This window comes from Struthio camelus, chromosome 12, assembly GCF_040807025.1.
Source record: "Struthio camelus isolate bStrCam1 chromosome 12, bStrCam1.hap1, whole genome shotgun sequence".
In the NCBI taxonomy this organism is placed as follows: domain Eukaryota; kingdom Metazoa; phylum Chordata; class Aves; order Struthioniformes; family Struthionidae; genus Struthio; species Struthio camelus.
The window spans coordinates 24,057,280-24,069,706 of NC_090953.1; the positions used below are offsets into that span (position 1 = coordinate 24,057,280).

General features: G+C 51.9%; 1 protein-coding gene across 1 annotated transcript; it reads right to left on the reverse strand.

The window, feature by feature from the left end:
* Window positions 1–1,031: 1,031 nt before the first annotated feature.
* LOC104144604 (zona pellucida sperm-binding protein 3) lies at window positions 1,032–4,297 on the reverse strand. Its single transcript, XM_068958846.1, has 10 exons — window positions 3,890–4,297; window positions 3,325–3,443; window positions 3,141–3,244; window positions 2,690–2,867; window positions 2,494–2,614; window positions 2,294–2,385; window positions 2,076–2,221; window positions 1,677–1,796; window positions 1,330–1,451; window positions 1,032–1,109 (listed from the first exon to the last, which is right to left on the reverse strand). Exons 1-10 carry the CDS (start codon window positions 4,295–4,297, stop codon window positions 1,032–1,034), a joined length of 1,488 nt encoding a protein of 495 aa, XP_068814947.1.
* Window positions 4,298–12,427: the final 8,130 nt, after the last annotated feature.

Genomic DNA, 12,427 nt, shown 5'->3' on the forward strand with positions numbered 1-12,427 from the left:
TAAAAAGGATGGCCTCCAGTTCACACTCAGAGGACACATCTGGCTCTCCTCGTCTTTGGGAGGAGAGCAGGTAGCCTTTTAGAAGTACAGACTGCTGCAAGCATCACAGCATGGCCACACACCTGAGTCTAAGTGTCTTGAAGATGGGCCCTAAGGCATTGTTAATTCACTCAGTTTAAGGTTAAGGAGACTGTATCCTATGGCACAGCCCCTCTAAAGCAGGAGAGGGAAATCCCCAGGGCTGCTGCAAGGAAAGGCAATACCCCAAGTCCTACCTCCAGACCCGCCTATTCCAGAGAAGGACTGCAGCCTTGGCTTCCGCCACAGGGAGAAGCAAAGACGCCAAAGACTTAGCTCTTCACCCTGCCCCCAAGTTCAACAAGAGCTGTTTCCAGTGGGCAGACCAAGTAGCTTTCCTTCCCTGCTTCCTTTAACTACAAAGTCACATTGCTCCATGTTCTCCACACGACTGGAGTTGTTATAAACCAGTGGTAACTAGAAACAACACATCTTCATCCTTTGTCTCTGTCCAGCACCACGCCAAGTACCATCCAGTTGTTTCAGCAGGAACCCAGCACCTTCAGTCCCAGTCAGGGACTGCTGCTGCTCTGCCCCACCCCTCAAAAGGAAGGGCCTCCCCACAAAAGCTGTATCAATTCATATCAACTATGTCCCCCAGTATCACTCCTGCTAAGGAAGGTCAAACAGGCCTTAAAAGTTAGAGATGCTAAATGGATTCATTAGCAGCATCAACTCTCCCCTTGATTACCAAAAACAGGAGCCATTAGCTTGCCTGCAGCCAGCATTTAGGGCTGCAGCCTCATTGCCAGCAGCCACAGCATTGCATATGAAGCCGACAAGGTACTGGAGCATCTGCCATAGAGCTGGGAAGTCCACACTTCCAGCATCAAGCACTGTGGTTTGGGAGATGCTTTCAGGTTGAGAAGCTGCACTTCAGCCCTGTGGGCTAGGACTACAGGCTCCGCTGCCAACCCCCTGGCCTACTAAGCCAACAGGCAGGCCCCAACCTGCTACAGGATGGGGGAGAACTCTTCATGTCCTTGGTCACACTGCTGGTCCAGTGGCTGCTTCACATGAGCTTGTGTCCACTGCCAGAGGTGGGCACACCAGGATGCACTGGTCACAGGCTGCACTAGGAGGTGCCTTCCCTGAAGGCTTGTGCCCAAGTGCAAACCTTGACTCCCATCCCATCAGCAGCAGACCTAGTGCAAAGCCTGACTGGCATCCCTGCCCCCCACCCAGGACAGCACAGGCTCAGGGAGGACAGAAACATTACTCTTTATTCCATGAGGGGAGTTCCAGTGATACTCCTGCAGGAGGGCAGCTGTATTTCTTGCTCAGCAGGAACAGTCCAAGGGCAGTTAAGCTCAGCACAGCAGCTGCAGTGAGCATGGCAACTTGGACCAGCATAGAAAGTCCTCCAGCAGTACCTGGAAGAGACGAGATCCATTTACTAAGCATTTAACAGCTTTCCACCATCTGTCAACGGCGGGACTCGGGCAGGTAGCTTTGGAAAGGAGTCCCCTGGACTGTCTTTCAGTGACTATATTGAACTTTTACTTTGTCTAGGAGTGACATCATGAGGCATTCAAGACTAGATCATCCTGGAGTCCTCTTCAACTGAGTAAGGCATGTTCACACAGAAAAATCCATACCCTGTGGGGTCTTCCCTGCTGGCAAGAGACCTTCTGAGGAACTCCATAGTCCCTGAGCTGGATCAAGGATTATTAGCGGTCCAACTGAGATTTCAGCCTCCAATCCCTTTGAGGACCCATCTAAGAAGAAAGGGACATGAATGAGTTCTTAGGGGAAGCAATTCATGCTTAGTCTGCATTTCAAATTGCCTCTTCCAGAGGTAGGTCTTATGGAAGTATGGTCCCTGTGAAGTGAGGTTTACAATCGTTTTAGAGATAAGGGCATACAGTTACTTGCCCAAGGACATTGGGGAAGAGCTTGTTTTGTCCTTGAGATTAGGTCTTCTCTAAAGATCTTTCAGCATCCTTCGACATCCCAACCTGGAGAGTCACCCAGCCTTTGGGCAGGCAGAGACATACCTTGTCTGGAAGGCGCATCTCTTCTCAAGCGCCTCCCTGGCCGTCTGGCCAGAGGGTTAGTTCTCCTGGAGTATCCTCCATGTAAGTGGCAGCGGCCAGTCTCACAGCAGCTGCAGATGTCTCCAGTGCCCTCCACTGGAGTCCAGCTGAAACAATTAACTGTGAGACCTCTTCTCTAAGCTGGTCTCCCTCACTCCCCAGGTACACCAGCTACTCACAGGCTGCTGGCTTTGTTGAAGAAACAGGCCTTGTTTAGTGGATTTGGGGGTTGCTCAGCTGGAGAGACTTTCAGGTGGCAGGTGATGTAGATCTGCAAGAGAAATTAAAAACAGCATTACCAGGATAAATTACATTTGCTCAGGCAGAACAGCATCACTTCGGAAACTGGAGGGAGAGAAGGATAGACACTACATCTCACCAAGTTGCTGTCATCTCCTGCAAACTTGAATACATCAACAATGAACTGCAGTGTTTCCTGCCTTGGCCTTGGGGACACAAAGGTTGAAGTGGTGTCATCTGATCTCCCATCCACTAAGCACCTAGACAAGGGTCAGAAGTCAGCAACTTCCCAGCCAGCTACAGCACTACCGTGCAGGAAGCAGTCCACCCCTTACCCATTGAGGTCAATCAAGGCATATCGAGGAGAGGAGTTCCTGTCTGGAGTCAAGGTAGCAACACAGTCATCTACAAAGAGTCTCAGAGGGACGTGGTTCCCAGAGCTGACATCGGCTTGGAAATGCAGGCTCTCCCCCAGCTGGAATCCATTGGAGAGTCTCTCTGCACTCCAGTCATCTGGAAGGTAGTTTCAAGGCTAGAGGTAGCTTTTGGAAAACCATTGCCCTCCTGTGTTCCAGTATCACCACGACAAGCGAGGGGTGCCTTGACACAGACAATTCCCTCAGGGCACACAAGACACTTCTACTCAAGCAGCAAACTCATGTATCGCTTCTGAAAGAGTCAGTTTTAGCCCAGAAGGTAGTTCTGCTTAAGCCCTCAACATTTGTGGCCAAGAGCCTGAAGGACCAGTGGCCAGAGGGAAATAGGGCTTTCAAGTGTTGTACCTACCGTTCATGAGGCGCAGAGAGAACATCAGCCTCTCCTCTGCTGACAAGGTGGAGCGGAAGGGAGCCCACGTGGGCCTGATGGCATTGCTACTCACATTATTCCTCCTGAACAAAGAAATATGCATTAACAAGGATGCCACCATCATCCTAGGCCTGTAGGAGCAGAGATAGCCTTATCTGTTCACCTGGGATAATGGCACTCAATAGGAACCACAGCAGAATTGGTTCTTACGATGACCAGGTTACCAGTAGGAGTAGGTTTGTAGGACAAACTTGTTTTGTAGGTCAAGGAGTCTGGAGTCATCTGGAAGGAACATTTGGGAAAATGGATAAGTTAGTAAAACAAGTCTGTCAGTCACCACAGAGGCTGAGCACTTTCAGATACCTAACACTGACAGTACTAGGACACCTAGGTCCATCAGCCACAAAGATATCATCTATCTTCCACATTTCCCAATCCAGTACATGCAGGATGTCAGTAGAGGAGAACAAGGGAGATAGCCACACAGGCTGCTTGAGTGGTCAGTCACCAGGACTCATACACCAGCAGATACCATATCCATCCCCAAACTGTAGGTCTGCAAACCTCCTCTCTCTGGTGGACTTCAGCCCATTACCTCCATTCAGCCCTTGCCCCCTTCTGGCAAGAGGGGTGCCAGCACATTCTCAGAGTCCCTTTCCATGCCTTCCCAGCACCACTGATAGTCACTTCAGGGAAGCGTCAGACCCTTCCTCATCAGCCCACCTCACCTGCAGGGTGCTGCCGCACTCGTGGAGCCCAGCCACAAAGGTGACCGTATTGTCTGCAGCGCTCAGGGCTGCGGGCTGGCAGGCAGCCGGGCCCAGAGTCAGGTCCGCAGCCCTCACCAGGCGTCCCGTGCCAAAGAGATCCCTGTGCACCGTGACCACCATCTGAGCCTCCTGGCACTGCACAGCCACAGGATGCAGTGGGGACGCAGCCTGGAGCTGGGAGACATCAACCCGAGCCCAGGGGGAAGGCTGGGAGAAGGAAGGCACATGGGGCTGTCTCCAAGAAGAGTCCCCTCTTACTCTCAAAAACCCTGAATCCCTCCGAGAGGGATCCCAGGGACTGGAAGACACTACTTTAGCAAGCACCCAGCATAAAAGAGCAATCCCCAGGCTGCCTCTAGACTCCATCCTGACCTCAGCAAACCCAGCATAAGGAAATACTGCTGCTCAGTGGCCTTTATACCTGCACTTCCAGCAGCCCAGCCCAGCCCAGCCCAGCCCAGCCCAGCCCTAGCACACCTGCAGGCTATGGCCTGGCCCACCTGCACCCTGCCCAGCCCTTGGAGCAGCCGGGAATAGGCCAGAGCAACGGGGCCCAGCTGGGACTGTCTCTCCCCCTTCAGGCAGGCAGGGCAGTTACCCTGACCCAGCACCTCAGACTTGCCCCTGAGCAATTCAGCCCACCCCACCCCACATCTTTTTATCTTGCCTGTTTGGGGTGACATCAGCTTGCCACCTCCAGTCCTCTTTCCTAGCAGCAGCGGCATAATGAAATCAGTGCCTGGCCACACCATTAGTCTTGCTAATGGGATGGAAGGAGCAGCACCATAAACCACACTGGCAGCAGCAGCCACTACCACAGCGGCTTGGGGACGCGAGAGAAGGTCACCATCAGCGGGAGAGCAGATGCGGGCCCCTTCTGTGTTCAGGGGACCCAACTCTGAGGAGGTCAGTGGAGGAGCATGCTGCATCCTCCTCCAGGCGGAGATCCCTATCTCCACATGCCATGGGTCTTGCTGACCTCCTGAATACCCCCCTTGGCACCCATGTCTCAAGAGGGTCATATCCATCCCCAGTGCCCAACAGGACTGTGTCAAGGGAGGAGGCAGGGCCAGCAGGCATCCAAGCTGTCCTCCAGCAACACCGGCTCTCAAGAGACCCTCTCCCTGTGTACCTAAATCTCAGTTGGCCACAAACCCTCTGCTCTCGTCCCTTGTGTCTTTGCCCATGCCCCTCTACCTTAGCTGAGGTGAAGCAGGCCAGTTCTGGCCACCAGCATCCCAAGGGGTCAGTCAGGCTCCCTCAAGCATCATGAGCCACTCTGCGGTGACCAGCAAGGAGCCTGCCATGTGCCAACTGTCACAGGAGTCCCTCTTGCCAGGAGTCCACTCCAGGGGCCCTTGACATCCTCCTGTGCCAGAGAGGCAGGCAAAAAAACTGTCATAGCCGTAAAGGGGAAGAGCTGTATGGAGAGTGTTACCCTAGTGGAAAAGGCAATGCTCTTAGCTCCAAATGAGGGTGACACCTTTGCCAAGGTGAGAGTGCTGGGAGACAGCAAGCGGGTTTTGCTGGTTATCGATCATAAGTCCCTAACGCACCCAGAGGAGCTCCTGAGAAACCCTGCACCCTCATGCGCTTCACCCCAGGAAGGACCGGCAGCATTTCAGCACCATGGCTGGGCTGGGGAACATCCCTGGCCTCCTGCGCACCAGCAGTGTCAGAGATCTCCAAAAGCCCAGGCTGTTAAGCGCCAGCAGTTACATGTTATAAGGTGGCAGATTCAAAAATGGAGAGGACTCTTTCGTAACTCTCTTTTAACTGCAGAAGCCACCTGGGCTCCCAGCCTGTACATCTTGGCAATCTGTCCATATTCGATTTCATGGGTATCTGCTCTGGGTAATCGTATCTCGAGTAATGATGGCATCATAACCAGCTTATTTGCATAGCAGGCAGAGGTACCAAAGCTGATCTTCTCATAATAGCTTCTGATAAGTGAATGGCAGGCATAATCAAGAGATTAATTGGCCCCCATGTGTTAATTATGCTAATTGGTACAGCTGTTTGTGTATACAGTACGAAGACTAATGGCTCTACACCGCTGAGTTGGATAAAGAGGTCGGGGGTCATGCAAAGCTATTTTCCGGAGCGGCAGAGAACTGGCAAGCAGCTTTCCTTCAACACGAGGAGTGATCACTGCCCTGACCCTGCCTGGCCTCTGGATTAGGTGAAGGCCGGCTGCCCACACACGCTCTTTACTGACACAGCTGAACAAGCCATGGGAGGCTTATTTAACCTGAGTGGTTGTATCAGGAGGTGCATTTCTAAAGGCGCCTTATATGTGTGCCCAGGAAAACGGGCCTTACTAGCTGAAGCATCTTCTTCCCAGTTTGCTGGTATCTGCGCTGCAGTGCAGGTTGGGGGTAGTTCAAGCAGCACATGGTTTGCTCGTAGGAGAGCCCACGATGATGAGCCAGAGAAGCAGGGCCTGTAAGGGTGCGAGTGGCCTGCAAGAGCCTCTCAGCTCAGCATCCTGAAGACCTGGATGGCTAACAGGAGCACTGCCAGCGACCACCACACAGGGAACAGGATCTCTGCTGCCATTGGGAATCCTGGCTCGGGAAGGAGGATACCGCGCATGAGGCTGCCCGGGCAGCAGCGCTGAGCAAGCAGATGAAGGGGAGCCAGTGAACTCTGGGCATTCTTGCAACTTCTCCCAGGTCCTGTTAGCTTGTGCACACATGTGCACTGACTCCTCACAGCTCACCAGCCCAAGAGAAGGCCTGCCAAGAGGGACATCACTTTTCTCCTTACTAACTCGATGAGCCAGACATCTTGAGCTGTGGTCCCCCGTAAGAAAGCATCCCTCCATCCCTCTTCTGTGGTTCAGGGAGGCCAGAAGTCACCTGGCTCTGCAGCAGGAGGGCCCTGGGGCCAGGTTAGGGCTCTCTTGACACAGCCCCAATTACCAGCGCGAATCTGAATAACCCCAGCCTGACTCACTGAGCCACACAGCGCTCGGGCTTCCTGCAGAGGAGGGACCTCCCTGTTCTTAGGGAGGGAGCCAAGTGGAGATCAAAGTCACCACCAGTGAGTCTTCTTGCTCCATCTCAGAGCAAGCAGTCTCAAAGTCCCACCTCGCAGAATCACTGTCTGGCCTACAAGCGCCCCGGAAGTGCCCATTAGCCCACGGCTTTCAGCCCACATCCTTCACCCCTGCAACCCGCTGGCTCCGGAGAGCATCTCAGCTTCATCTCAGGTGAGCGCAGACTCCATCGGGCATCTCTCATAGAAAGGAAGCGGGGAAGAAAAGCAAGGTGTGAAGAGCGTGTGTCTGCCTGGAGGTGTCACCGAGTGCAGGAAGACATTACTCCGTAGCACCCACCCACAGATACAGGAGGCAGTGAGAGCTCATCCGAGTCCCCAACGGGCCCCTCCTTGCCTGCCTGGCTGTGCACTAGGCATCCTCTAAGTGTGAATAACATCACACCCACACCATCCTTCTCTGGTTAGATCTCCACTGCCTAGACTTGTCCCTGGTAATTTTCTGAGTGATGAATAAAGGATACAAGAAAACCCTTTCCAGCTAGTGGGTAATGTCTAAACCCAGGTCATCTCTTATGCTCCATTAGTGTCTTTTACCCCTTAGGGACAGCAGGGCCAGATTTACAAATCACTTCTATCTAAAAGCTAGATGAGCGCAGTGTGGAGCCCGAGGTGATGTGCCCTATATCTCAGGCTAATACAGCTTTAAGCTCTGTGCTCTGCCTTTCTAAAAAGATGTACATAGGGAGCCCAGCATCCCGGGAGGGAAGGCAGAGTCTGGCTTTGACATTTGCTTTTCATGACACCAGCACCAAATCTGGCAGCCCGGAGACCCATGGCTTGAACGACAACATCTAATTGCCCAGACCAGAGCCCAGGAAACCCACTTCCCAGCCTGGCTGCTGCAGAGCTGTGCCCAGGGCCAACGTGTCAAGTCCCAAGGGGAGAGAGGGAGGCTGCTCTAGAGGAAATAACCACGTTTCTCCTCAAAGGCAAAAGAGCAAAGAGCTTTGATGAAGTCAAAAAAGTTGGCATTGCAAACCCGTCGCCAATCCTTAGGGACGCAGGGCTGGAATTTTCCAGTCTTCTCCTTTGCAAATCTAATAAAGATACACATGCACATATAGAAAGAGGCAGAGATTATGCGAGTTATCAGTTTTGGCACAGCCCTTAGCGTCATCCAGATGATGGACATTTCAATCCCACCCCCTGCATTTCATCTGGTCCAGACAGACACTGGCAGGTCAAAGCACTGTGAGCAGGATAGTGTGAAAATGAATTCAGGTGTCCAGGATGAAACGAGGATGGAAGATTCATGGGCCTTAAATGTTGCTGGCTCCTGCTGGCTTAGAAAAGGCTGAATCTGTTGGGTGGAGAACAGCTTTTATTCTCATTTGGGTGCATTAGCAACTTGTGATCGATGGGCAACAAAAAAAAAAAAACCATCCACCATCTCCTGGCTGTCTCACTGCAGTATCCATCACTGTAATCTGTGTTTAATGGCTCTGAAGGAATAGCCCTTTCAAGCTGTGAAGTCCTCTGACTATACATTTCCTCTGGTAATGAAGGACATCGGGGGACATCTCCCTTCTCTTTCTCAGCTGTGATCTGTCTTTGCCTGGGCTAACAGGAAGTCAGTCCCTCTGGTTCCCCTTATGATGGGTCTCATCAGACTCTCCTGAAACTCCTTCCATCCCTTAATTTTTATAGGCTATTTCTCCACCTGATTGAACGGTGCCTAAAACATCAGAGAGGAAACAGGAGCAGGAGCAGGCCGACCTTGAGGGAGAGACTGGGCATAGAGATGACCTTCAGAGCAGGATCGAAAGCATGCCCCCTGCACAGCCCCCAGCTCCAGCGTTGTGCCACGCTCCAGAGAAAGCCGAGAAGCTCCAACATCTGCCTTTTTCCCTGGGGTTGGAGAATCATTTATCTTCTGTGCATGGGAGAGAACTGCACTGTCTGCACTTCTTCCAAGCTCCTCTCGATGTCTCATCTGAAGGGATCTGTTTATTTGCCAGGGTGCATTTTCACTGGAGTGTTAAATATTGGAATTGCACAGTTACCTGGCAATGTTTAAGCAACTTCTACTCACCTCAGACAGCATATGCTTCTCCAAGGATCATTAAGCAAGAACAACGTAACTTCCCCGTTCCCCTCCTGCCCCAACAAAACGTTGATGTCGCCAAGGTCTTCAACGCACTTGCTCAGATGCAGCTTGCAAAAGCATTCACAAGGGATTTGTCTCACCTGGCTTGAGTAATGATTGTAAAATAACATTGAAATACCATCTGAACAAGCACGCTGGGAGCTTCTCTTATCCCACCTGATAGTTCAGACATATTCCTAAAGGGAAATGCACCCATCTCTCCAAACATGGACAAATAGGGGGATTTACTTGCAGTTTGAAACTCATAGCGCTCATTAATCTTCCTGGCTGGAGAGTGCTTCCAGATGCCAGTCAGGGGCTTTTAATAAATATCACTGTTTCACTTCAAATATCTCTTCCATGACCTCTAAGTCCCTGAAATAAATAGATGCTCTGCTTTTTCTTCTCGTTCAGATCACTTACAACTGGTGATTGATAAATCGCTAAAGTTGTCCATGACAAATCGCACAGGGTAGCCAAGGCTATAATTAAAATGTCTCTAAACTCCTTGGTTATCTCTAACATACTGGGACAAGATGCACTGTGGTTGTGGGGGATAACAGGCTTGGGACTCCGTTGGGAAAAATGGGTCTCAGGAGAGAGAAATTGACTCTAAAACATGCCAGCTCTGCTTCAAATTTGGGGGGATTGACAGGATAGTGGCTGAAGTGGCCATTTTTGTTTCTTCATTAAAGTTTTGGAGAGTTTCACTCATAAACATTCCGAAAGCTAATAAATACTCTCTTACAGCTTTCACTTCATCAGGGCTGCCAATCAGCAACCTCTGACATGGGAAACCTGTAAGCCACGGGCAAGACATCCAACCTACAACAGTCGTGTTCATTAGGAGACCTTACCAATTAGTGAAAGAGCCACACTGCAAAACTTTGACCGCATGCACCCACACGCAGCCCTGGCCCCATGGACGCGGCACACGTCTTTGCCCAAGTCAGAGATGCAAGCGTGCCACACGAGCGCTGATTTCTCCGCGGGGAGGAAATTCGTTTCCTGAGCAGATCTAGCAAGGAGTCAGGTGAATGCTCAAGTCTCCATTTCAGCTGTTTCACAAAACAAGAAAGGAAGTAAAATAAAGATATGGAATAGACACACTCAAAAAGGAAAAGGTCATTTCAGGGGGAATGAAATGCCCTGTTTTAGCAAAGGACAGAGGGTTGCGTTTTGGGGTATTTGCAGCTGCCAGTGACTCCCGGGTTTTAGATTGATTTGTTTAAATATTTTCTAGATGCTATTTCCCAGAAAAAGCTGCAAGCATAGGTGGAAACTAATAAAAAAACTCGGCTTCCCTCTCTGTAATATCAACTTTACACCAGGATCACATCCCTGGCTTTGGGGAACTGCTCCTTGTCTTTATCAGCTAAGTGGAAGGAAGATCCAGCCCGAAGCTGTTTCTCAGCTCTGCTTTCCCCAGGAAAGTTCGAAGTTACATTTGCAATGGCCTAGAAATCAAAAGCAGCTCAGCCTGTTTGTTCCAAGCTTTCCAGCTAAATTTGAGTCTGGTCTAAGAGACACCTGGCAATTTTCAGGCCGGTAATCGGGTATTTGGGGGGCAGAGAGGTCTGAGGCAGTACTGGAAACGTAGAAGACTGATCCTGCAAGGCAAATCTCCCCATGGAAAGCGCCCATCTAGAAGACAGTGCTTATTGCAGATCTCCGATTTTGCAAATCCACTTGCATTAGGACACACGTGTGTCTTTTCGAACGTCTCCTTTCCTCTCTGTGCAGGCGTTCACTGGCGAAATTCCTCCACCGCTCACGAGCTCAGTCCTCCAGCTCAGACCCCCGATGAGAAAACGCTCTGCAAAGCAGGAGCCGGGTGGCGACTCTGTTCAGAGCCCGGGACAGCCCTGGAAGCAGTGTGTGCATGGACACGTGCTGCAAGAGGCTTTTGGAAATGTAGCTCTGCAGCAGGGAGCAAGTCTCGTGGAGCCGCAGAGGAAGCTTCCCTCCGGCTCGCAGCACTAACGCTACCTTGCACCACATAGGCATCGCCTGCCCCATCCCATTAACCCACATCCAACTGGCCGGGGTCCAGCCCGCGTGGTCCTCGGGAACGGTGGCAGCGGGGGAAGGTGGTAATGAGGAACAGCATCTTTATTTTCATCCTCCTCTGTAATTAGGTCAATAGGAGAAGCGGTCGCCCTTTATTTATTATTGATGGAGAGAATGAAGCCTCTATTGATCGGAGCTTGGGAGAGACTCGCCCCGGCGCTTTCTGCAATAACTTGCCAAATTAGATTTTTGTTTTTAAGGAGTGAGGGTGTTTGGATGAACTCGCGGCCTCGCCTGCCCCTGGAGAGGGCTGAGTTGGAGGAGGAAGAGCAAACTCGAGTGCACTCTGGCAGCTGAGCTGCTGCCAGCTTTCACGCCTGGGTCCAGCTCGCTCTGCATTCCCAAATAGCTCTCACCGCTCCCCGGCCGCCAGGGAAGGGGTTGGCCTTGCCTGCAGGCAGAGATGGGCTGGAGCAGGAGAGCAGAGCTCGTCTGCTGCTCTCATTGCACCCTGCACCAGTGGCGTGATGTGCCATCGGTGGTGGTCAAACCCAGGTCACTACATCCATCCACATTAAAACCCACTTTCCAGGCTGCCAGATTCTCCATAATCCAGGACCAAGAGAGGAGGAAGGCAGCAGTTTGCTGGGTAATGGAAAAACCCTACCAGTGCAGCATAGCACAAGGTCCTCGGCACTGCACCTGGGTGACGAGCCTGGCGCCATCTCTGCCTGGCCATCTGCAGAGCAAGATGTTGGGTTAGGCAAGAAGCCCTTGAAGAAGATCCCAGATCATGTCCTCCCCCTCCATGCCCAGCCCTGAGACATCCCCCCACACATCACAGCTCTCACTGCTCGGATGTAACCACTTCCCTGCCTGCATCCATCCCTCCCTCCCAACAGGAGCTCCGGGACCCTGCATCCCCCCGCCAGGTCCTCCTTGGAAAGTTCAGCAGAGCTTTCAGTGCCTCCTTCTCTCACAGGGGTCCGAAAAAGGGCAGACATCCACAAAAGCAAAACCGACAGCCGAAAAGCAGCAGCCAGCAGCTGAGGAATAGGTCAGGTCTTGTTTTATGCAGTCGCGCTCCCTTCTCACAGAGGAGATGGTGCTCTAAATGCCACTTGTAACCGATGGAGACAGGCGCTCTACATCTTAATTACTAGCCTGGCTTTTTTTTTTTTTTCGCACCCCAGATGTAGGACGACCTTGGGAATGATTTCTCTGCTTCACTTTGCTTAAAGCGCGTCTTGCACAGCGGGGTCCCTGGAACCAGCTTCTTCCAGCAGACTCGGACAACCTGCATGGGCCGGGCTGCGGCGCCCCGGGGGCCGCGCTGG